At 32.7% G+C, this 27,067-nt stretch overlaps 1 protein-coding gene across 4 annotated transcripts in view; it reads left to right on the forward strand.

Annotated features, from left to right (window-relative positions):
• Window positions 1–27,067, forward strand: part of Camta (Calmodulin-binding transcription activator) — a 71,243-nt gene that overhangs the window by 29,126 nt on the left and 15,050 nt on the right. For all 4 annotated transcript variants that reach the window (XM_074257627.1, XM_074257628.1, XM_074257625.1 and 1 more), the window contains exon 4: window positions 13,347–13,438. In XM_074257627.1, coding sequence (XP_074113728.1) covers window positions 13,347–13,438 — 92 coding nt within the window. The remainder of the gene's footprint in view (window positions 1–13,346; window positions 13,439–27,067) is intronic.

The raw sequence follows: 27,067 nt of genomic DNA on the forward strand, positions 1-27,067 counted from the left end.
GCAAAAGTCTCGGCACGCGTCTACTACCCTCCATCCTCCATCCTGGATCCTCCATCCCAATTCAACCCATTGTTGTCTGGTCTACACTCTCTTTGTAGCAAACGAATCGGTCAAGTTCCATGGATGTTCTTTTCACTGCAGGCGGAAGGGCTTGGTCCAGAACTTTTTATCGTTTCCCGTTTCTGGCAAACAACGCCAAGAATTCCTTAGATGGTTTTGAGGAAAGGAGAGACAAACTTCCTCCAAACAGCCAGACACGCTCTTAATGTCGAGCTGGGGTTTTAGAATCTAAGAGGTTTAAAGGCTGTCTGGAAAGAAATTTTGGGGAAAAATTATCGGGGAAATTACACGAATCAAGGGTCAGTGCTTAATTTTTTATTTTATAATTATTCACAAAAACACGGAAAAAATACGTTGTAAAATTTACAAAATTCTATCTATAAGTCGACTTATGTAATATTTACAGAACTTAATAGATTATTTTTACGTGGTAAATTCTGTTAATTTAATAAATTCAGTCTGTAATTATAATATAACTTTTTCTGTTATTATTACTAAAAATTTATTGTAATTAATTAAAAAGCATTACTTGAGTCAGCATCATTGCAAACTAATTTATATCACGGTTTTTCATTTTTTTCAAAAATTTTAATTTTTCTCATTTTTTACAGTCTACTTCAAAACAAATTATTTTTTTATAATCACTAAAAAAAAATTTCTTCACATATGATAAAAATTTGAAATTTACTATTAACAGATTATTATTTAGATTTTTAATCAATAATCAAAGATAATTTTAATTGAAGAAGTTACTCTCCAACGATCACATAATATTCTTATAGCCGTGAATAAAAAAAAGTATTGAAAAGTATCGGATTGACTAGAAAACCAATACTTTTTTCTTTGTCTCAATACTTTTTTTTAATCAGGAAAATTTCATAGAATTTATCTGTAAATTTTACAAAAAAATACGTAGTTTTCAGGTAAACTCACGTGTAATAATTAGATATTTTTTCTGTAAATTTTAAAGAATATATACTGTGAAAATTTTGAAGATTATTTTCTGTAAATTTTACACAGTTATTTTTTCCGTGTACAATGTCAAAAAATATTGAAATCTATTTTGAAGAGTTGAAGAGTTTGGTAAATTTTGCTATTACTAATAACTGATAAAACAGCGCCCTAGATTATAATAAATTTAATAATTTTAATCACGAATTTAACAATTTTGAATAAAATTTCTTTCCGTGTAACATGTAAGTGCAAATAAACGTAGACGTAGACGTAAACTAGAACCCGAGCGTGGAGATAATGTAAGATAATTAAATGCACCGATTTCTTTTACCTCGATCCTCTATCCGGCATTCGTGTAAAACACGTCGTCTGTTTTCATTTGAAATGTTAATTACCATCAACTACAGTACCGTCAGTTCAGATAGACTTGCTAGCAGCAGTTAAGTATTATCAGACACAGATAGGTGATGTAGATGACAAAAAAAGCTCTAAAGTTCAGTGTCCCACAGGGTGTAATGAATCAAAATTACAAATGGTGGTTTGGGTTAGTCTGGAAAATGAACCCTCCCTAGTGTCGAAACTTCTCCTGTTGTACTTGTATTAATTGATCGAATTAAATAACATTTGCCGTTGGCTAACAGCATACAGATACAGATAGTTTATTTAAACGGGCCGATACATCTTTATTCCCTGCGGAAAAGTCTTGCCGAAAAAATCACTCCTCATTTGTATGAACGACGAGTGCTACTCGAGCTAAGTTTTAATCACCCTCGTATTTCCATTCTTATTTTTTCTTCCTCCTTTTTATTCATTCACTCACTCTTCCCCCATTCCACCTTTTTTTGTTGCTCTATTATTATTATTATTATTATTATTATTATTATTATTATTATATTATAATTTTTTTTTTTTTTTTTTTTCTTATATTCAAGTCTCCTCTTTTTCCGCTTACGTTATTCAACAACGCTTGCCCTCTCGTACCCACACCCGGTTTTTCATTTTAATAACCATTAAAAGTCATCAACTATTATCTGGTTCGTGTCGAGCAACGACTACAACTATGTCCTCGACGAAGAGGACGACATAGACAGACAAGACTCATTAATTACGTCTCTGAATGCCCGGCCCATTCTAAGTACAATCAATATCTCATCTTTGTTATAATTATTAAAGAATATTATTATTCTCATCGTCTTGTTTTATTTTTTAAACAAGATAATTAACTTCGTAATTAATTTCACTGAAAAACAGCCATTATTTATCCTGTCAATTAGTTTTTATTATCCTCTTTTATTTTTATTCCGCAAAAAATTTTTAAAACTGAAGAATAGTCATCGCTTGTAAAAACAAGTGGAAAGGTGTGATGACCTCCAATGTAATTGCATATCAATCCATCAATCACTAATGCAACCCGGATCCAATGAATATCAATGATATTCCGTTAGTCTACAATGTGCTACCAAAACTTTGGTAACATTCATTACAATTCAGTCAGTACTTGAATTTCAGAGGTGTAGTTGTGAACTCTCTACCCTTTCACACATATCTCATGACACTAACCCACCCTGGTAAGCGTTATTTGGGTTATCATAACCCACTGTGGACATTGAAGGTTAAAAGTATAGAAACTGAAGCTAACAAATGTATTTGCACGATAAATTTAACGTCGAAATATCATGTTATTCATTAATCAAGATTGCTTCAACTAAAATTTACGAGTTACCTATTATTGACTGTTTGAATTTCCACAAAGTTCGTGGTATTGATTATTATTCAATCCAGTTTTGTTTAGTTAGTCTGCAAGAATGGTTTGATTAAATCTTGTGGAAAAATTTCTTGATATCTCATTTCAAGTTTACTTTATATGCAACTTTTTGGATAAAATAAGTGATGAAAACCTTCAACAGAGGGCACATGACCGCTAAATCATATTCTTATAAGAGAGTTGGCTTCTGGGTATTAAATTCTAACATAAAGATCATTTTTGCTAAACAATTTTTGGTAAATATTACCAAAGAACTTTCTAGATGACCTCTTATCAACAAGATCAAGCGACATCAAGACCGATATGAAAATTGGCTGGATCAGGGAATTTTTCACGATACACAATTCCAACAACAAACAATATCTATTCCAATCCTTACCAGACATAAGGAAATACACCATCAGATAACGATCTAATTGGATGTTGTTTTACGCAGCTGTTTATAGTTATAAAATATTCTGAATGATAAAATTTAATGTAGTTTGTGTGATTATGCATTACATTGATAAAGAAATACATGAAATAAATGATAAACCCTTTGGCCAATTTCGAGAAAAGAAATTCACAAAAAATAGTCTGTCATGAGAAAGAAATTCAAAACGGAGCGTCAACAGCAGCTTATCATTCCAAAGAATCAAGCAATTGGAGAGAAAACAAACTGTCCTTAGATGTAATCGTAGGATCTTTTATTGCAGAAGGTCTGTCTCTACCTTGTTCGTAGATTAAGTTACGAGTCATTTTAGAATTGAGCTTCTGTAAAAAAAGAAATCTTTAAAATTGGTGAATTAATGATTAAGCCAAAATTCCTTCCCCGAATAGTCTATGGTCTATTCAGAAGGAGCTACGGCGTACCTTACAGAGTTAGTAGACATGAATAGAATATAACATCAATATCTCCTTGGGTGTTATCTCGATGAGTGAGCTCCTAAATCCCATAATTCGATTCCGGATGAATCGATAGCTGAATTCCCTTCTCCTTACGGAGCGTATACTAATCCAAAACCAATTACCTATTACCCTGGGTAGGGACATCAACGTTGATGTGCACTTGGATAACGAGGATCGTTAGATGTAATTTTCCCTAAGGCAGTCGCGCCGTGAGGTGAACGGTATCGGTATACAGTGTAGGGTAACGTACGCGTGTTATACATTAAGTGCTTTCTCCCAAATTACCATTTCGGGGCTAGTTGTTGTTGGTTTACTGACCAGCAGGAGCGTTAGAATGGCATCCCCGATTCCTATGAGTTATACTAACATCCAAATTATCACGGCCTTATACTAACTTGCTCCAGGAATAGAGGATAGAAAGGAAGATTCGATATTCGCCAGAGCGGCGTGATTTCTAGTCCCGTTCTCTCGCTTGTCATAACTATAAGTCATGTAAGGATTCAGTAAAGGTCTTTACCAAATTGTGGCTATAGATTGAAGGCTTAAAGCCGAAAGAAGATTGGTTAAAATGAAACTTTACTGACAAACTTTAAAAAGTACTGCTGCTATCTAATCTAAAATGGCATGATGCCTCGCAATTGAGTATCGATTTTAGAACATCAGAGTCTTTCCTGTTTTTTGGGATTCCAGATGCTAAAGAAGACGTCTGGCGACTGATGGCACGTTCAATCGTTCAAAGAGGAACGTAATTCATGAGAGACGATCTTTAAATCGGGGTGTGTGACTGAGATCAATCTAAATTCAAATAAATTTGCCACTCGTGCCTGTCTTACGCGACTCAGAGCTATAAGTACGTCTGTTTGTGCCTCGAATCTTGGAGCCCAACTAGATGGACCGGCATCTTTTCGTCCTGTCTATCTGTCTGTGCACATATATATATATATGTGTGTAGTGAGTGAAGCAAATGTACTAGAGAGCTCGGATGATCCCATATCGATTGTTTTTAGCCGGTCCAAGACGTGACGAGCAAGTTACGATCAGCTTATATGTCTTTTCCTTAAGGGAGATGAAAAAGTGGTCAAGCGTGAAGAGAACGTGCCGTGGACGAGTGCTCGTCTTGCATCGAATAGATAGATATAACTATAACCCTGTAGTGTACTATCGACAGACTACATAAACTGAAAGACAGAGAGGAAGTAAGCCAGTGAAGAGGAGAAGGAGGAGGATAACTTCAATGAGGTGGACTAGGTGGCTGAGGTAGATGAGTTCGGAGCAAAAAAAGACGGTAAAGCTAGTTTAGACGCGAACCTCTGCCAACGGTCTATTTAAAGCCAAGGGGCTACTACCACTGGTAATTTACTGGCTCAACACCGAGGAAGAGGAAAAAATATAAAAAATAAAGCTAAATAATGATGAAGGTAAAATTATTACACTGTAAAAAAATTCCAGTGAATTTTTATTTTTATTTCTCAGAGGACTGAAGTGGAGAAATCAGACACTTTGCATATGGAGTGAATTTAGAGTTGCTATTGATGTTATTGATGTTTTTTCAGGTACAGAAAATTTTTTATCATTGAATAAAAATAATAATGAAATTTTCTTCTGTGCAATAATGATAAAAAATATTAAGCGGAAAAAAGTTAGACACCTTAGGGGATGGCTCCGCACTTTGACACCTGACCCAGTTTTATCGGGGGTTATGTAATTGATCACCGCACGCTCGTTCTGTCCCGGTAACGTGCCGAACGACTACCGCCTTCCACTACCATTGGGGTTGGGTTTAACGTTGTTTCTGTAGTAGCGATGTTGGTAATAGGAACAGGAGCAGGAATAGGCTGTTTAGCCGGTTCCTGGTCGCAGTAATGCGACAGCGTAATGAGTGCATGCACGCGTACAACCATCGATCGATTGGGTAAAATGCGCGTGCCACACATGACAACACGGAACTTGTTACAATGGATGATGTCTATCTCAGGTATATCATGACTGTCCACTATGATAGTGTGTATAGACAAGCGAGACACTAACTAACTAACTAACTAACTCACTCAACCCTAGCTGGTGCTTCACCGAGCCAACCAGTTTACTGCTCGGTATTGTGGCAGTGTGGCCTAAACTTTACTACAACTGGTGTTCATTATTAGTGTGTGTATGTCTCCATGTCACTCACGGTGTTACCGATCAGGAGCGGTCGGCTGCCCGTCGACATTCGCTGTTGGTAACGAGTCTATCGATTCAACAAAATCCACACCAAAAAGGCTCCTGTCTGTCCATTAAATTTCAGACCCGGCGATTCAATAGATTAAATGGGCATGATCGATTACAAGACAGCCCGGTGACACTTTTTTCCCACGTTCTATTTCCATTTACAATAATGGATAAATGTCGCGCTACGCTTTCCTGTATTTTGCATCTACGATCTGGACAGACCAACAAAAATGGAGAAGGGGATCTAAAAGAGAGAAAGAGATAGTCCGTCAATCACCAGTAAGTGAAATGCCGGCCAGAAAGTTTTCTCTTGTGGCTCGTACTCGAATTATACCGTTGAAAGGATAAGGATGCTCGTGCAGACTGTATCACGAGTACTGAAGTATACATGTGTAACCGGAAGTCGGGCTGCCCGGAAACTTGGGCGCCGTAGACGGCTACGTGGATAAATAAGTCAGCCGAACGTCCTTCGTCCGGGATCACCAGATATTTTTCTGAGACAGTAAGTAACCTACCAGTAAGTAAGTGAGCTACAGAGGAGCGGACATCGATCAACACAACTTTTATTCTTATTCAACATGCTCTATAGGTTATTTATTTTTTATTACTTTCCTTATTCCGTCTATTCTGTCCCTTCCCATGCTTTTATTTTTTATTGTGTGGTAAAACTTTTACACGTTGTAAATAACAGCACCCACTGTTGGCAATCGCAGCAGCAGTACTAGTAGCAGTAGTATTAGTATGTTGGTGTCGCTCTCAAAACTCCATAGTTGCTGTTTATTATATCTTTATAAAACGTAAAAGAGAGTGTAAGCCGTTGACGAGGGGATGAAAAATGAGGGTCAGGTCGCTGGGTTAATTACCACAGCGCCCTGTTAAGTCCCGTGAATTTTATACCCCCGACTGTGTATATAATTTATTTCCCCTTGGTGGTTATGTTACGGGTAATCGCTAAATCTCTATATGGGCATTTAGGAATGTTCCAATTAATCAAACGCGACTCCTAATTCGGGATCAAGAGATAGGCCAAGGACAATTCTGCTAAACAAATACAACAACATCTCAAACAGAGCAATTGTAACTTCACGTTTAGTCAGCATCCTTCTCTTTCTTTTAATACAGTGGCTGTTAGTTTACGGGGTCACTGAAAGGTGGCAGCATCACCTTTAAAATTCTAGAAACCGTCTGGCACGTCTCCCCTCTGACCCCTGTTGGTAGCGCTCCAAGTCCCGGTAGCATCCTTTTTATTTAAAATAAATCCTCTTTTTTTTTTTTTTTTTTTTTTTTTTCTTCATGAAACACCATTTTGTCGCTCTTGTGACTATCTGCCTGGTGTACCATAAAAGGTAGAGCACGTGCGATGAGCTTTCACGGTGTGAAAGACCCGATTGGCCGTAGGCTACTGTTAAATCTCCATACCAATAGTGCCACTGAATCCCCCACTCCGTGACGCTAACGTAACTTTAAATACTTACCTCTCCCTACTCTAACTTTCCTGTCCTCTTGGACTCTCACTCCTGATTCTTGGTGTCAGTGATATACGCATAATACCAGGAGCGTTAATCTCCGGTGCCCCCCCCCCCTTTCCCCAGTCGCCAAGTCACGTGTTGCAAACAAGCTAAAGAGGTTAAGCAAATGGCAGGACAGGTGCTTGACAATGGGTAGCTCGAAATAGGCCTGGGGACCAAAAGATGGACCTACTAAAAAAAACTAACAGCTATCCCGCGTAGGCTGGATCCTCCATATTGAAAGCGGCGCTCTTTATTTTCTTTATCTCCCAAGGCAACCGTTCCAGTGGATGATGAGATAGATCTTTTGATCATGTAACTCGTAAATTATGCATGCTCTACTCTGTTTATACCCTCATCCTCGTACTAAATGCCTAGGTTGTGGCAGCTAGGGCGGCTTTCACTCACCACCCTTGGCTTTGAGATCGCATTTACAGTTTGCGCACCACTGACGTGAGCTACGAGCCAGCCAAGTATACCAGGGTGGTAGTGGAAGACGGGACACTGATAGGGACGTTAAAGGGGTTACTTTTTACAGTAACCGTGGATTCCAAAGGCTGGAGAAGCTAAATGTGGAAGGGTAGGATGAGCCAGAGGAAAAGAGAGCAGGGATTCGCCGCCAGGGTAGCTCGAACTCTACCACCAGGGTTACATTAATCCCCCTCTTGCTTTATCGGGTTCCAAGGGACACCCCTCTCTTTTCCTTCCATAGACTGTTGAATCTGGTGGATGCGAGTGTGAGGGTGAGCTCCAGCTAGAAAGGGCACACTCGCAAAAGGACTCGACAAAGTGGGGATTTTACATCGAAAGCTACCAAAATAGGAGGGTAGTTGTGTTGGTGGTGGCGTGCGCAAGGGGCTAAGTAAAATCGCCAGTTGGCTCACTCTGCGGCTCCCGCCGCTCGGGAGCACACACGCGGGGCCAATCTTACTTACTAACATATACCTTTATTTCCACTAACTATTTTATTAACTTAACAACTTACTTACTTACTTACTTATTGTTAAGTTACTTACTTACTTCCTAAAGCTGAACCAATAGTACTATTATCAGTAGTTATATAGTGTGATGAATTTTGTAAATACATAATTTTCCTCCGCAAAATTGTTTAACATTAGGAACACCAACTTAAATCACAGACGCTATTTTAATACTTTAAATTAAATGGGTTTTGCGTAAACGGAAAACTTATAAATGCTCAAAAAAATATTACCGGATCTAACATTTATTTACAATCGATTGTTAATGTTACGGATGAATACAGTGGACAATTTATAAATTTAAAGATTAGTGAGATCTCTACCTGGTAAAGGACAGTGGAAGTGCTGTGACAGTGAGTGAACAATATACAGATTCAAGAGAAGAATAAATTTTTTATACTCCTAAGTGTTGTGCTGAGAGAAGTCCAATTTGTAAGACAAGATAAAATATCCAGCGAGGGCGCTTCTGACGCAAGCGTCAGATCCACGTGTACATTTAATATCACAAGCTTCTTTTTTACTTAGATATTAGTTAATTAATTAATTGTAGATTAATGCAATAACGATCAACGAATTTGGCTGTGCAAAGTCCTCCGGAATTTTAATTCCGAGTTTACTGACTTTAATAATAATAATAGCAATAGTAACTTTAATAATAATAGTAGAAGTAGAAGTAGAAAAAGTAGGGAAGAAAAAAGAAGAATAAGAAGACGAAGGGAAATTTTATTATCCGTTTTGGTGCTCAAGGATTGTCGAGTCCTCTTGACACAGAATCGAGTGCGGAATAAAGATTTCTCTGTATTTTACAATTTAATCTTTTCTTACGTTGTTACTCACTTGTCCGTCTGAAATAGTTATTAAAAATTCGTCCAAGCGTCTTTATTATTAAATAATTATAATTAATTGAAATAGAAGAAGAAGAAAAAAAGAAGAAACAAAATTGAGTGTAGAAAAACTCTAAAAGCGAAAAACTAGCCCGTTATTTTCCCTCCAGCTGTTGGTATATGCTAAACAAAAAGTAAAATATTGATCAATAAGGGCACTCGATAATTGGCAAAGCGAAACTATGGCGGGTTACAATCACGCGAATTCTCAACGGGTCGTCTACCACGCGACCTATCCAACGCCGCTGGCTCCAAGTAAGACTTTTTGTTATTTATACACGCTATGTCTTTACTCAGATTTACTTTAAATTGTTACTTTTATTACTGTTAAAATTTAAATAATAATCATAACAATAAATAGCTTAACATGCATTGAATTATCAAAAGTAATAACTCATAGTCCCTAAAATTTAATGCCACGGTAAACTTACATAGTTACTAATTATAATCGCATTGACGCGATAAGATAATTATCAAAGTTACCAACCAGGTAATTTAGACCCGAATGATAAAAAAATAAAACTGGTGGTTCTGTAGAGCAAGTGTGTGCCGTACTTTCTTCAGTTTCAGGTTGGTCTGAGTATAATGTCGTGATTTGTAGAGGCACACACTGGGAATGATGATGCCTGGCGGATAAGGAATAGAATTGGCTGTTAGTTTGTAGGCAGTCAGCTAACTTTCAGGGTTAGCTCTAGTTGTAATATAATTTCCGAGTTATTTAGAGGCAGAGTCTAAATTCGTGATCGTGTTTGGAATTGGTGAAGGAAACAACCAGTTCACATTGCTGTTTAGCGTTTTATATCTCCGTAGTTTGTTCGTTTAATTTCTTCGTTGGAATTAGTTGATAGTTTTGAATCAAAATCCCAGCGAGCGTGTAGACATCAGACATGTCGAGGAATCAAGTGTTACTGTCTCGATGTTTAGTTTTACGGTTAAACTGAAGGAAGGGTGAGTAATTAAACTTTGGTATTAAATGCTACCAGTTGGGAGGGGGTAAGGCGTATCAATTTACAATTGATGTGACAGAGTTCTGCACGAATAACTCTCACTCGGGTGAGAGAAGCCCAGGGAGTAGTTTAAACCAACAAATAGTAGGACAGGGGGTCGCGTGCTCCTGAATATAAATTACGTTAACGAGGGAGAAATTTCGCGTTACCTAGAGCTCAAGGATTATCAATGCAAGCGAAATCCATTGCGACAATTGTATTTCCTTTCGGACAATTAACGCAATTAGTCCCGTGGTTGGAAAGCCCTCTGTGTGTGTGTGTGTATGTGTTCCATTCCACCGTCTGCAAAGTTAAACCGGAAACTCGACAATTCATACCCGTCTGCTGAGCTTTACTACCATTTCACTTGCTAATCGTACTTAGATTCACGTTAATTAACTTTTAACTTAGATCTATTCATCGAACTGGTAATAATCTTTTACGTTTGGTTGTTTGTTTGGTTGGTTCAGTCTCATTCAATTTTTTTTCTCTGTTTTATTGTAAGATTGTGGAATTATCGGGAATTATTGTTTCGAATCCTTGCCCAACACATAATCCAGCAAAAAAGTTTTAAGTAATTCTTCTATCATTCCGGTGGAAGGAAAAACAAATGATTTAATTTTTGTGTCAAGAATTTTATAAATTTTTTTTTTTTCGAAAGAAATAATTGGAACAATGGAAAAAAAAGTAAGCCGTTTCTACCGGGGATTTAAGTTCCATTACACTCAAAATCTACCTGCATAAAAATAAAGTTTAAGAGCCATTTTGCTTAGCATATGTACTGTAAATTCATTTCTGTAAAAATTCAGGATTAGTTATTATTATTTCACCGTGGTTTTTAGTTTATTACTTTTTAAGGTTTAGAATTTTTATATTATTTACCGGCGGGTAATAAGGCCTAGGGAGATTTTGAAAAAAATCGAAAATATTGGAATGTATCATTAATTTTTAAATTAATACATTAGCCATAAAATATAATAGAGTAGTGGTAATTTTCACCATAAACAAACACAAAATTAAATTTTTTGAAAAACCTTGCAAATAGGCCTTATTTTACTATTACTACTACGGTAGGGTAATAAGGCCTAAGGGTTATACATACTGGAAATAGTTATACTATAGTTGATAAAATTGGTATTAGAGATCAATCATCAGTTAAATTGAGCAACAATACTTTTTAAGATGTTGATAAAAATTATAAACAATGATTTTATATATAAATTATTAAATATAAAATTATAAAAAATGTTTATGTTTACCATTTAATCAAATCGTTTTTTAGGAATTGTTCTGCGCTACTTTATTTAGCATATTTAGGATGATGAAATATAGAAGACTTCGGAACGTTGTATCGGGACTCGGTATTAAACTTGTAGCGACATTTCTATGCTATATGCTTCTACTAAAAAAGTCTTTTTGCCGGAAGCGGTTATTTTAAATAGCATTTCTATCACTTAGGCCTTATTACCCGCGGGTACCTCACATATATAAGAGATTTTTAGGTATATTATAGTGACTCATCACGATATCTCTGGAACTATAAGGCGTAGAGACTTCAAATTTTGTAGGATAATTACTTTTGCTATGTAGAAGTCAGCTAAGAACTGATTTTAAGAAATTCCTCCCTCAAAAGGGGTTTGCGGGGGCGTTAACAATGAAAAATTCCAATTTTGCATGGTGTTAATAGTTATAAATTTTTTTATTGACAGATATGAGTAGTAGGATTATCATTTGGATAATATCTTTTAAAATAAAATATATTTTACTCTTATTTACACTATAATTGATTTATATATAAAATTTTTAATACTATTCTTAATTTAAATTTATTTTCTATTCTTTAGTTTGGTTTTCTATAAAATGCGTGTTTTTTTTATTTTTCAAATTTTGGCCTAATTATAAGAGATAGAGAAAAATTGACAAGATCTTTTTTGTAGAAAATTAAATTCTCTAAAAAAAAAAAAAGGTTCTTATAATTTTTTCATATTTTCAATTTATGGCTCAAATTTTGACTTTGAAACTATCCAAGTATGTGATCTAATCAAATACTCCAAAAATTGAATTCCGCATTGAAATTCTGGCTAAATAATACTAGATAGAGGAAAATTGATAGACTTTTTTCGCACAGAATTAAATTTCTTACAAAAAAAGTCTTCAAAAAAATTTTTTTTTGTATTTTCAACATTTAACTCACAATTTAAACAATTTAGATCTGTAAAGTCTCTGATTAGAATTTAATCAGATGAAAATTATCCTAAAAACTACCAATTATAATATCACAACAAAAAATGCTATCTGTAGCTATTACAGAAAGCTTTATTAACTTAATTCGTTTAGGTTTTTTTTTTTTTTTTTTTTTTTTTTTTTTTTTTTTAATTCTAGATACCATCAACTAGCTTAATTGAGTTATTTAACTTTAGTTCTTTATCAAGATTCAGCAAATTCAAAAATTGAAGCATAAAACTATGCATAAAACAAAACAAAGTAGCAAAGAGAAAAGAGAAAAGACAAAATAGAAAATAAGCAAATCTAGTTTTCCGTAATTTACGACTTTAATGTTGTACCTTACGAGAAAACAGGATAGAAGGCGACATCTGGAATCTGGTATTTACTATTTTATTGTAGCGCATAATTTATGATCTCAAGAATTCATTTTATTTATTTTATTAAAAACTAAGAGCGTCTAGCTCACATATCTGTATTTATTTTATTTAACATAACCCACAATGGTATCCACGGATCCAAGGGTTGACCCACATTTGAAGACTCGGGAGTTTATTAAAATTTATCCGATCCAGAAGACACCAACTGGGTAATATTTGCCATTGAAAGGAGGTCAGCATGTTCTTACCCGAATCCTTTTTTTACAGCCCTTTTTTATCACGTAATAAACTTAAGGGCCCGGCGCTCGGAACTCGAGAGTTCACCGTCCGAGTATAACAAAATAACTTTTTATACAATAATTTATATTTTCCAATATAACCGGGTCCTTCTTTCCTGTTCCTTACTTACCCTCTAGAAAGGTTCTAACGTGTAATTTCGTTCACGTAATAAACCCAATTGAAATTTATTAAATTGCAAGTGAAAACTAATGTCTATTTGTTATATTGTAGACGGGGATCCAATAAAGCTACCGGAAAACTTGGAGACACTACCACGTGCTGAGCACTTTCCGACTCAGAGGCACCGATGGAACACCAACGAGGTACTTACATATCGTAATACACAATATACAATATACAATTTCTCCCTTTAATACGGTCATTCTATTCCGTAAACGACCACCCGGCTCCCAAGCTCTAAATAGCAATATTCCTACCACTGTTCAGCTGAATTCGCACCGAGTTCCCGTACTCTTTAGCAAGTTACATGCTTTTAAAACTCGTTATCCAGAATTTCCTTTTCAAGTGTCCAATAATATAAGAGAGAAAGTAACTGCAAGTTTCAAGTATTTAACCATAAATTATTCAATTTTTTTTACTGACTCTCGAGATAACATTTTTAAACAATCTATTGAAGATACTAATAAAGTGATCAAGACCTTTGCTGTAGAACACAAAATTTCCTACAAAAAAAAAAAAAAAATATTCTATAATTTTTCAGTATCTTCAATAATTATTTCCAAAATTTTTAATTTTTGTCCTGAACTGTAATTCTAGTTTGGAGCTCATATTCTTGACTTTTGTCCTTCAACCTCGAATTTTTACCAAAGAATCAAAAATCCCCCTAAAATAAAAAGGCTCTTCTTTACAAAGTGTAAAATTTTCTTAAAAAAAGGTCTCTTACAATTTTTGCACATCAAAAACTCAAAATTTACACGGAAAAAACAACTGTGTAAAATTTACAGAAAATAATCTTCAAAATTTCCACAGTATATATTCTTTAAAATTTACAGAAAAAATATCTAATTATTACTCGTGAGTTTACGTTAAAATTACGTATTTTTTTTTTGTAAAATTTACAGATAAATTCTATGAAATCTTTCTGATTAAAAAAAAAGTGAGACAAAGAAAAAAGTATTGGTTTTCTAGTCAATCCGATACTTTTCAATACTTTTTTTATTCACGGCTATAAGAATATTATGTGATCGTTGGAGAGTAACTTCTTCAATTAAAATTATCTTTGATTATTGATTAAAAATCTAAATAATAATCTGTTAATAGTAAATTTAAAATTTTTATCATATGTGAAGAAATTTTTTTTTACTGATTATAAAAAAATAATTTGTCTTGAAGTAGACTGTAAAAAATGAGAAAAATTAAAATTTTTGAAAAAATTAAAAACCGTGATATAAATTAGTTTGCAATGATGCTGACTCAAGTAATGCTTTTTAATTAATTACAATAAATTTTTAGTAATAATAACAGAAAAAGTTATATTATAATTACAGACTGAATTTATTAAATTTAGAGATTTATAATAACATAATTTACCGCGTAAAAATAACATAGTAAGTTCTGTAAATATTAGATGAGTCGACTAATAGATAGAATTTTATAAATTTTACAACGTACTTTTTCCGTGTAGATTTTAACTTCAGAAGTGCTCAACCTATCTCTTAAACATCCAAAATTCAATTTTGAAAGATCAAAATTCCTCCCTTACTTGAACATCCGGTTATCTCATCAGTACATACCCCCGTAACATTTAGCAACTCCTTTTTATCGCCCTTCATTTCATCAGATCGGTATATTCACCAGCACAACATCCATAAATACCAAAGCTGGATGGTTGGAAAAGTTGAAAAAGCCACGGAAGGTATTATCGGAATTTCGCGGCGGTAGCAATTTCGTTTTGCCCATTTATACACACACTGCTCTGGGATACGGGATATAATAGTACCGTCTACTTTCTGTATATAAACTACCAGTGTGGTAGTTTTTTAGTCTAGTCTAGTCTAGTCCTTACAATCACATGGGCCTTGCTTCCTTACAGCCTCGTTAGCCGCTATACATTCATCCCTTCAGTTAATAGCGATATTCCTTTGATATATTTGTTGTAAGTGGTGTTGAGTTAAGGCCGTACGGAAAGAAATTTAAGGACATTTCTTACGTCTTGATCTATTTACAATTATTTTTATAAGCCCTATAAAATTAATAATAATGTGTCCAATAATAATTATATTTCATGTGTGCAGTAAGCTGGATTAAAATATTTTTTTTGTTATCTTCCGAGTTCGGCAAATTTTACTCGCAAACTAAAAAAAATTGCTGTGACTAATAAAAGATAATACTGCGCTCTAAATCATTAAAAATTTTTTTTTTTAATTTATTTTTTATGCGTGCAAAAAATACGTTGTAAAATTTATAGAAAAATTTGTAAAATTTACAAAATTCTATCTATAAGTCGACTCATCTAATATTTACAGAACTTACTATGTTATTTTTACGTGGTAAATTCTGTTAATTTAATAAATTCAGTCTGTAATTATAATATAACTTTTTCTGTTATTATTACTAAAAATTTATTGTAATTAATTAAAAAGCATTACTTGAGTCAGCATCATTGCAAACTAATTAATATCACGGTTTTTAATTTTTTCAAAAATTTTAATTTTTCTCATTTTTTACAGTCTACTTCAAGACAAATTATTTTTTTATAATCAGTAAAAAAAAATTTCTTCACATATGATAAAAATTTTAAATTTACTATTAATAGATTATTATTTAGATTTTTAATCAATAATCAAAGATAATTTTAATTGAAGAAGTTACTCTCCAACGATCACATAATATTCTTATAGCCGTGAATAAAAAAAAGTATTGAAATGTATCGGATTGACTAGAAAACCAATACTTTTTTCTTTGTCTCACTTTTTTTTTAATCAGAAAGATTTCATAGAATTTATCTGTAAATTTTACAAAAAAAAATACGTAATTTTCACGTAAACTCACGAGTAATAATTAGATATTTTTTCTGTAAATTTTAAAGAATATATACTGTGGAAATTTTGAAGATTATTTTCTGTAAATTTTACACAGTTATTTTTTCCGTGTGGTAAAAATCCGCGTACTTTTAATGTAACCTTTAGAGGTCACGCCTTTGAAGGAACTTGACTGGTTCTTTCTACCAGGAACAGGAACACGCTTCTCATTGGCGGATGGTTGAGGGGATGGTTCCGGTAGTCGGTGATTTTATAACTGGGAATAGCAGTTACTCTGAAGTGCAGTAAAACAAGCCCATAAATGTGAGTGTGTGAATGTGAATGTTGGCTCGTACCAAAAGAGAGTAAAGTGCAAGGGAGATAACATCGGGCTGGTGGTTAGGTAGGCATGCATGTTGAGCTACTTATTGTAGAGCGTATTCAGGTGTTGCCGTGGATGCTCCACATGCACGTATAGATCAACCTTGTGGCCACCGGGAAAATATACGGCCCTAATGCACCTTGCAATCCTGAAATCTTACAGTGTGAGAGAGAGTATCCAATGCGTATGTTGGTAATTGTTGGTATGTATGATGTAGTTCAAATGTATGCACTCGGTGCTGGCAACTCTGACCCGGTCTCGATCAATAGCCGGACCCAATGGGAACGTTTGAGTATGTGCTGAGTTGTAGCTGGTTCAGTCCAAACGTTCCACTCGTTAAATTCTGAAGATCAATGGCCAAGATTCCCTTCGTTCGCTTCCTGTTCCTTTGGTTCGAGCTGATAACGACCTTGATACCAGTCCGCAGGATCCACATTCGAATCCTGGTCCAGTTACTGTTTCTGCTGGTCCTTTCCTGCTGATCGTTTGATAGCTCGAGCACTTTCCGGAGACGGAAATTGAGAGATTAGAACAAAAGTCTTCAGATCACTCAGCTTTTTTATCTCCAACCTGAAAAAGGGACACTTGTGTGGTTTGATTTGGTTTGAAGTGGAAATTTTGATGTTTAGGGAACAGGAATTATTGTTTTTTTTTTTTTTTAACGGAAGTTATTTTGGAGATTTGAATCTTAGGAGCTTTGAAACTGGGCCCATAACCTGTTGTGGTTATAAAAAGTTTAAAACCAAAAATTTTGAGATAAATATTGGAGATACGAAAAAATAATAAGAAACCTTTTTTTGTAGAGAATTGATTTCTCTATAAAAAAGCTTTAAGAAATTTTTTTGTATCTCTTATCATTTAGCCAAAAATTGAATTTCAAATTCAGCTCTAAATTTTTTTGATTAAATCTTGATTTTAACGCTAGATGGCGTATGATTCTCGCTTGCAGAAAATTCTTACTAGAGTATATATAACCTTTGACGTTTTTTCGACAATTTTAATAAAAAATTCTGATCCTAAATTGTACCCAACATTTTATTATTTATCGTGATCTGATCACTCATAAAATTATGACTCAAAAACTTTATAATTCGGACTCGGCGATAACAAATAGAGTTTTTCCACTCGGTATTCTCCTATCAATTATCGTAATTCCCGGCGTTATTTAAGCGTAATAGCATTAAAGAACCGGTTAAATTTACAGCCTCGAAAAATCGAATAATTTAAAACTGTGAATGAGGATGGATAAAAAGTAGACAAAAGAGGAAAAAACGTGTAAGAGGCGCCACCCCCCATGGTCGCGTGGAAAAACGTTTTAAATCACTCGTTCGCATAAAGTCGGAAAATCAGAGCTCCCTGTCCCTATCCCGATCCCTTTTTCTCTTTCTCAACCCAGTTAGCGTTCGCCGCCGGGGGTATATCCACTTCTCTCGATCTTGTTTTCTCACGCCTCTCCCCCTCTTGCTTGCTGGTACTCGCTTTCATCTATCCATCCCTTTCCTTTCTGCCATCTTTTCCAGCTCGGGATATCTTTTTGCTTTTCCGTTTTTTTTTATATTTTATTTTTAAATGTTCCGCGTGTGTTTGTGTGTTTGCTCTTAACTCAGGAGTTCAGATGTGATGTTAGGAGCGAGGGGTGTGTTCGCGGTAAATCGTGTCACCCTCGGCTCTCCACCTCCATTTTTCTCTAGCACCCTGACGGCATATGAGAGTGGTTTGAGCGTTTCCACTTTTTTTTTTTTTTTTTTTTTTTTAATATGAAATAGAATAAAATAAAATAAAAGTTTTAAAATGAGTGGCTTTCATTTTACTCTTTTTTTTATCCCAAAGTAGAAGCTCAAGTTTAACTGGTAGTACCTCGTATACTTTTTTAATACAAGGGATATGCCGACAAAGGGATTTCTTCAATGACACTTTTTTTTTTATCCCGCATTTAAATTCTCGAGTAGGAAAATTTTCCGGAAAGTGTCACTTTTTTGGTACAAGCCGTTTTGTGAAGAGTTTGTTGTTTATAGGTGAAGTGTTGAAGAATCGAAGACAATTATTAGAAATAATTTTTGTAAAATATTTAATGCCGATACAAATACCATACTTAAAATGAATCATATATGACCTTATGTGGATCACATGTGATCTTATATGATCGCCTATGGCCTCATATGAATTTTACATGACTATATGTCATATATGACCTTATATTACTCACATAAGATTTTATATAATTGTATTGGCCATATATGACCTTATATGCGTCACATAAAAATTATGTTTGATTATATGATCTTATTTGCTTATACATATTTCATATAACTTCACATTGATCATACATGCCCTCATATCAATCATATATGATTATATGGATCACATATGGCTTAAAATTCACATGTAGCTTCATATAAGTCATAAATGACCATATAGATCTAATATGGCAATATATAAATTCTATATGATCATATATGGATCACATAGATTCATTTAAGTCATATATAATTTTGTATTGATCAAATGTAGCTTCATAGAAATCATAAATTATTGTATGGATTACATATGATCATATATGAATCACATATGATAATATATCGATCATATGTGATCATATATGATCATATAAGTCTTATATAATTTTTTATTGATCAAACGTAGCTTCATATAAAGCATAAATTACCTTATAGATCACATATGATCATATATGGCGCACATATGATCATATATGGATCACATGTGGTCATATATGAATCAAATATGATCATATAAGTCATATATAATTTTTTATTGATCAAATGTAGCTTCATATATATCATAAATTACTTTATGGATCACATATGATCATATATGGATCACATACTTACCAATTTTTAATTCAATTCAAAAAATTTCAGGAAGCAATAACTTCTTTAATTTCTTCCTTCCATTGTTCGGACGACTTCCAGCATATCTCTCATCCTTTATCAAGATATCAAATATAGACGTCAACTTAAAATAATCTCTTAAATTTTCGGTAGGGTCAACCATGATAATAAATTCATACAAATACTTAGACGCTGACTCGTCGATCGAATAAATCTGATAATGGATCGCGTCTCTAATCGCCGAAATAAATCATCCCCGGTCTCGCTTCCAGCGGTGTAGAATCCGAGTACCGAGGACCTTTGGCAATAAAACCAAAAAAAAATAAAAAAAATAATAATAATAGTAATAATAATAAAAATAAAGAGTGGAAAGTGTGATGTGAAAAATTTTTCAAGCGCATTTCAATCAACTTGCCTCGTTTAAAACCGCTCATGAGTGTTGTATATTTGTTGAGGGTGAAAAATATAAATTTCGTAGTGATGGAATGCTGGTAGGAAAATAGACCAATTAAATATTTTATTTTCTATTTTTTATCTTTTCGGTTTCGTCCGTGGTGTGTGTACAGCAACTGCCTCGATTTTTTTTATACATATTTATATAGAGGAAAAAAAAATTTATTTAAACGAAAATTAAAAAACTAAAACGTATTCTTGCTGGAATTACCTGTTATACCATTCGGGTTTACGGTAATGGGTATTATTGTACTGACCGGCCGGTATTTCGGTCAATTGGGCTAACTGGTGATATTTTTTTCTTTGATATACGCCGCCGCAAATTTGCAATTTAACTCAGCGCTGGCTCATGGAATTTACGATCGCCGTAACAGTTTAATTCGCGAACCGATTTACCGATCACCGGTGACACCATGCATCACTACCCTGAAAATACAAAGCGTTTTTGGTAATTTGAATGCCTCAAGTAATTATTTTACGGAATAGTTACTCTATTAGGACGAAAAATTTTAATTGAGTGACATAAAATTTCCTTGTACTTTATAATTCGGATTGAAATTCTGGCTAAACAATTAATTAAACAAGAAAATTGATTACAATTTTTTTTTTTTTAAGAAATTTAATTTTCTACAAGAAAGTTTTTTAATTTTTAATATTTAATCCACAATTTTGAGTTATGATTTTTTTTTGAAATAAAAAATCTAGTTTATAAACAGAAAGAAAAATTTCTTGACTAAAAAACTAAATTCTCAAGAAAATTTTCCGGTGCCTGAAAGAAGACCGAAGTAAAAATTTTTCTTGAAATTCTATTCTTGGTAAAAGAAATTTTTTTTAAATTCAAATTAACATAAATATTTGATACAATAAATTTTTATATTTGATCAAGATTTTTAGATACTTTAGGGAAGCAACGCCACCTACTTTAGCTGAGAAAAAAATTTTCTCACCTTGAGAAAATTTTTCTCTTGAATATTTGATAAAAAATTTTATATTATTTTAGCGTGCAATTATAAAGAATAAAAAAAAATGATCTTCACATTTGACATTTTAATCAATAAAAATATTAATAAAAACTTACTTTTATCAAAGTTTTAATTTTTTGGAGCAAGAGAGAAATTTTCTCAAGGCAAGAAAATTTACTTCTATCAAAAAAAAATTTTTTTGCGCAAGAGGCTGAATTTTCTTAAAACAAGAAGATTTTTTTTGGCTTAAATAAATTTTATTGGAGCAAGATAAGTATTTCTTAAAGTAAGAAAATTAATTTTCTTGAAATAAGTAAAATTTCTTGTCAAAAAAAAATTTTTTTTTCGTTCAAGAAAATAATTAATAAGAAAAATATTTTTTGCCCTTAAAGTCTAAATTTTGACTACAAGATGAAAAATCGAGCAAAAATGAAAAAGACCACTTTTATAGATGATAAAATTTCCAAAAAAAAAAAAAAATACCTTATAATTTTTTTTTTATCTCCAAAATTAAACTTAAAATTTAGAACTTTAATTTTTTTTTAACAGATAAAAAAAATGAAAAAAACTTTTATTGGTTCCCGAAAATTGATAAAATGAAATTATTATTATAACAAAAAGGCGAATGGTGAATTATTTATTGTTTGTATATATTGCGTGACAAGCAGTGACATTTGCCCACAAACAGACCGCGAACGCTAAAGAATATGTTTATTTAATTTAAAGCTCCGATTGTGAAAACAGAGGTATAAATAATGAACAAACATGACTTTTTAATCCACAATAAACGGAAAAAACGTATATTTAATAAAGCTAACAATAACTGGGATTAAATGAAAAATATAGTGTATTAAAAATATTGTTGATAAAGAAAGCTTTATCGACATATTTGACAGCTAATGTATAAGCTCTTTAGTTGCCCTACAATACCGCCATGAATTTGTGCTAAAAAAAAAATAATAAATAAAAAAATACATTGCAATTTTCCAATCTCTTTGTGGCATCGGAACGATGAATGAAAAGCAGTTTTCCATAGCGCTGTATCTAGGTAATATCAATATTTCATTGACATTTCTATCTGCCGTTCTCTTGTTCTCTTTGTACCAGGCCCAGAGACGGCAATTCAACAGGAAAACCAATAAATCTTATAATTTTACATTACCCATTATCGTTACCGCTGCAATACCCCTTTTAACTATTGTAATTAATTTTAATTTGTCCAAGCTCTATTGCGGCGTTTCAATTGGCCAGATTACTCCTTTTTTTATTCTTCTGTGCAATCGATTGGAGACTAGGGGTGTTAAATTTTTAGATTAAAGAAAATTTTACACGGAAAAAAGTAAACTCTTATTATTTTATCAGAATCTTAAGGGGTACATGGAAAAAATACGTTGTAAAATTTATTTTTACAGGAAAGTTTGTAAAATTTACAAAATTCTATCTATAAGTCAACTCATCTAATATTTACAGAACTTATTATGTTATTTTTACGTGGTAAATTCTGTTAATTTAATAAATTCAGTCTGTAATTATAATATAACTTTTTCTGTTATTATTACTAAAAATTTATTGTAATTAATTAAAAAGCATTACTTGAGTCAGCATCATTGCAAACTAATTAATATCACGGTTTTTAATTTTTTCAAAAATTTTAATTTTTCTGATATTTTACAGTCTACTTCAAGACAAATTATTTTTTTATAATCAGTAAAAAAAAATTTCTTCACATATGATAAAAATTTTAAATTTACTATTAACAGATTATTATTTAGATTTTTAATCAATAATCAAAGATAATTTTAATTCAAAAAGTTACTCTCCAACGATCACATAATATTCTTATAGTCGTGAATAAAAAAAAATATTGAAAAGTATCGGATTAACTAGAAAACCAATACTTTTTTCTTTGTCTCAATACTTTCTTTTTTTTTAATCAGGAAGATTTCATAGAATTTATCTGTAAATTTTACAAAAAAAAAAAAAATACGTAGTTTTAACGTAAACTCACGAGTAATAATTAGATATTTTTTCTGTAAATTTTAAAGAATATATACTGTGGAAATTTTGAAGATTATTTTATGTAAATTTTACATAGTTGTTTTTTCCGTGCACAACTATTGTGACAGCCTAAAAAAATGCGATTAAAAAAAAAACTTCTGTATCAATTGTTTTAAAATTTTAAGGGTATATTTATAGATATTTTAAGAATCCACAGTAAAATTTTTGAAGAAAAAAATTGAATATTTTTCGAGTTACACACGATCTCCGAGGGCGCTAAAAAAAAAAGAGGTCTTCCACTTCTGGAGTGATTCCGGCTTTCTCCATGGATGAAACGTAAAAAAAAAAATTCTCGTTAAACTAAAAGATATTGTCACTAAAATGACCTATGCTCGAAAAAAATTATTAAAAATTGACGAAATGGCGGAGTTTTGAAAAAAAAAAAAAAAAAAAAAAATTGAATTTTACCCAAAATTTTTGGCTACTCTTTGAATGGCCGTAACTCAAAAATTATTCGAGATATCGATTTAAAATTTTAGTATGTTATTTTCAAAGGTATTATCTATCGAAATATAAAAAAAATTAATTTTTTAAAAATTTCACACTAGTTGTTCTCTTTAAAATAGAATTACATTTTTAGAATTTTTAATTATATTAATAAACTAGATCTGTATTTTTATAAAAAATTAAAAGATTTAGGGTTAAATATTGAAGATACGAAAAAATGATAAGAAACCTTTTTTGTAGAGCATTAAATTTTCTACAAAAAATGTTACATTAATTTCTCCGTATCTTTTACCATTCACCCAGAATTCCAATTCAAAAGTTGAAAATCAAAATTCTCCTCAATCCCAGCTAACAGAAATCTCCTTTGAATTTACCCCTAGCAAAAAAAAAACGTATATTAAAATTCCCAACATTCCAGAAAAGTATTTAAAAAACCGAGCATTGAAAATAAAGCCAAAGCAACCGAAAACAAAGTTGAACATTCATTAAAAAAGGCATCAGATTATTCAAAGCTTGTGGCGTGAGTTAGTCTGGTTTGGTTTTAAGCCCGAAGAAACCCGATCCATATGCACCATCGATATTCAAAAGCGTGAACACACCTTGAGCGGGTGAGTAGCTGGAGAAAAGGTAGCCAGGAAAAGAGAAAATTAACTTAATGCCTCTGTGGTCGACGGGGAGAAAATCAATAGGCTTGTGGTCAGGACTAGTTTTCTCCCTTTCGCGGATATAACCAAACTCCCGTCGGAGTATTTCACATTTGATATATTGATAGGACACGCTCTGGTGTATAAAGTACACGCGTTGCACGCCAGGAGATTATCCGCGGCTCGTTACCTTTATAATCTACATTACAGTTATAATCCCCCTCCATGTTGTCGCTGCCCGCCATTTTACCGAACTTACTTTCTTCCATTGTGTCGGAGCTCTAAGCTATGCGATATTATTTAAACTTACACCGTGTGACCTTAATTCGTTAGTTTGTGGTTAGATGACCCTCCAGTGTTATGCAAAACGCACCTTCCAGGGCTAAGACCACCCCCCACCCCCACCCACATTGTAAATAAATAAAGTACGACTCACCTATAAGCTTCAACTACGCCTCGCCAAATGGAAAGAGACCCGACAAGTAAATCAACTTGGATGCATCACTTCCTGACCCGAAATCTATGGCATCGTGCATCCAAATTACTTTACCACTCTGTACATACATACACACACACACACACACATACGTCCCCGTTCCGCCGAATCTTTTCCAACTTCTGGCTGATGTTCCCAACAAACGTGAGTTGTTATTTTTGAGGCTCGCTCTTGATATTACGCTGCTTCGAGTCATTGCGGGAGTGCCAACTCCGAGACGGGGGGTAATAACACTCGAAATTAGTTTTGCCCCGGCAGAGTGCTCTGCATATATTTTCCGAATGTGGGATTTTTAAGGGAAGGAGTTGTGTTAGTATTTGCATTGGAAAAGACAGAAAGAAAATTTATTTAATCCGGAGTTAAGAAGTATTTTTTTTTAGATAATATGATTTTATTAAGGGGCCCACAAAGTGTGAAATTTAAAAAAAAAAATTGATGCGAATATTATATGTCTAGTATTTTTAAAAATTGCATTATTATTGAAGTTCAATTTTTGCATTTTTTAATAAGTTACTATCATAATTGTGTTTGTTTAAAAATTATATAAATTTCCGCATACAAGTTAATTTTAGTAACATAAAAGTAATTAATTTAATTTAATTAAACGTAGTGAAGTTAATTATTTTGTATTTTTCTCTTTTTACCGTGAGATTTATCAACAAAATTTTAAAATAAAACAATTTTCATTCAAATTGAATTCAATATTATAAAAGTCAAATTTTTGAAAAATTTAATTAATAACTGTAAAGTTGAACCGGAGATAAATTGTTTCAAGTTTTGGAATTTATTATTATAATTTTAAATTCAAAAATAATTACTGGATGTCATCTCAGATTATACTCAGTGATATCTGTGATGAAAAAAAAAATTTCAGATAATAGCTAGAAAAATCCAAATTATACTGCGTGATATCTGGATTATACTCATTATAATCTAGATTATACTGATTGTAATCTAGATTATACTGATTGTAATCTAGATTATACTGATTGTAATCTGGATTATACGAGCTACTGCACATTTTGATTTTCCAAACTTTTTTATTGTTGAAAAAATTTTTCTTGAATTGAGTCAGGAAATTTTTAATTTTTAATTTTATTATTATAATAACAATAATTATTTTTATTACTTAAAATATAATAAAAATAACTTTTTTATAATACTGTAACAATTTAATAAATAAAAAAAATGAGATAAAGTTATTATATTTAATTTTTTTACTTCAATTCGTGGTTTTTTGCGGCTTGATATTCTTGAAGCAATCTAGACATGTGGGTATTCATTTTATTTTAAAAGTAAATTTATGTCTTATAAGGTGATGTGATTTAAATTTTCTTATTATTATTATGACTTTTGATTAAAATCGATATATTCTGTGCTGAAAAAAAAAAAAAAAACTCTAAATTTACTTCGCACTTGGAGTGTGAAGTATTTTATTTCTTCACTCTTTATACTTTACGTTGTATCATACCTGGTGCATCTCTTTCTGACCCATTTGCAGAAAAAGATGCTCGTAAGTTGACCCCTGTAAGTGCTCCAATAACTAGTATCATTGTCGAATCTAGGTGGGGATGAATCCTCGAGCCTACGTGCAGAATGCAAATGATCAATTAACCAGTTGTAAATCACTGTAACATGCTAGCCAGTCCAACATCTATCTCCAGAGCCTATAGCATGCTATTCCTTCTTTGTTAATCCTCGGACGAATATATTTAGACTCCGAGCACGTCCCTTCATTGTCTGCGACGCCAGATACTCAAGACAAAGAGGAGCATGCTTTTACCTCGCGGTTTTAATACACGGACCACCCGTCGAGCTCTGTGACGTCTTCAGACTACTGTCTACTTCCGGTCTTGCTTTTTATTACACTCACTTTTTATCTTATCCTCCATCCACTTGCCGTTTTTCTTGCTCCGTCCCTTTCCTCCATGATTTCTTACAATTATTTGCGGGTGTTATTGATCTTTTTGGACACTACGAGCATATGGCTTTTTTTTTAACCCTTCACACTGTCAAAAATTCCAAGTTAAATTTCACTATCATCCCGTTATTTCAAGTACTGGAGGGAAGAAATAAATTGCACTGTACTTCTTTATCTATTGACGATTTTAAAGATATAAGCTCATTCTGATGTTATACTCATCAAGAGCTTTCATTTGAGTACCCACATGCATTTTTAATATATTTTTCATATATACATATTTATAATATATATATATATAAATATATAAAATATATGAAAAATTGATGTGGGTACTTAAATGAAAGGTCTTGATAAGTGTAACATCAGGATGAGCTTATATCTTTAAAAACGTTAAAAGTTTACGAGATACAAGGTCATTTTTTAATTATGCATCTAGAGATAGAACATTTCCGAAGCTTTGCTTATTCTCTTGATAATATAGATGACTTTCAAAATTACTTTGATACAGTAAAAATTACTTTCTTCTAGAGAATTTAATTTCCTACAAGAAAGGTTTCTTATATTTTTTTTTTTTTTGTATCTTCAATACTTCAGTCACAACCAGCACTTTAAACTTTTAAAAACAACGGATAAGTTTTAAAACTTCATTTTTTAAGTTTAAATTAAAATTTGGAGGAAAAAAGCTTGATAGAGCAAAATTGATGAGAACTTTTTTTTGTAGATGATAAAATTTTCTAACTCAAAATTTTGAATTTG

The sequence above is a fragment of the Cotesia typhae genome, unplaced genomic scaffold, assembly GCF_013202065.1.
Source record: "Cotesia typhae breed Kobodo isofemale line unplaced genomic scaffold, CoteBio_Ctyphae scaffold_45, whole genome shotgun sequence".
NCBI classification, from domain to species: Eukaryota; Metazoa; Arthropoda; class Insecta; order Hymenoptera; family Braconidae; genus Cotesia; species Cotesia typhae.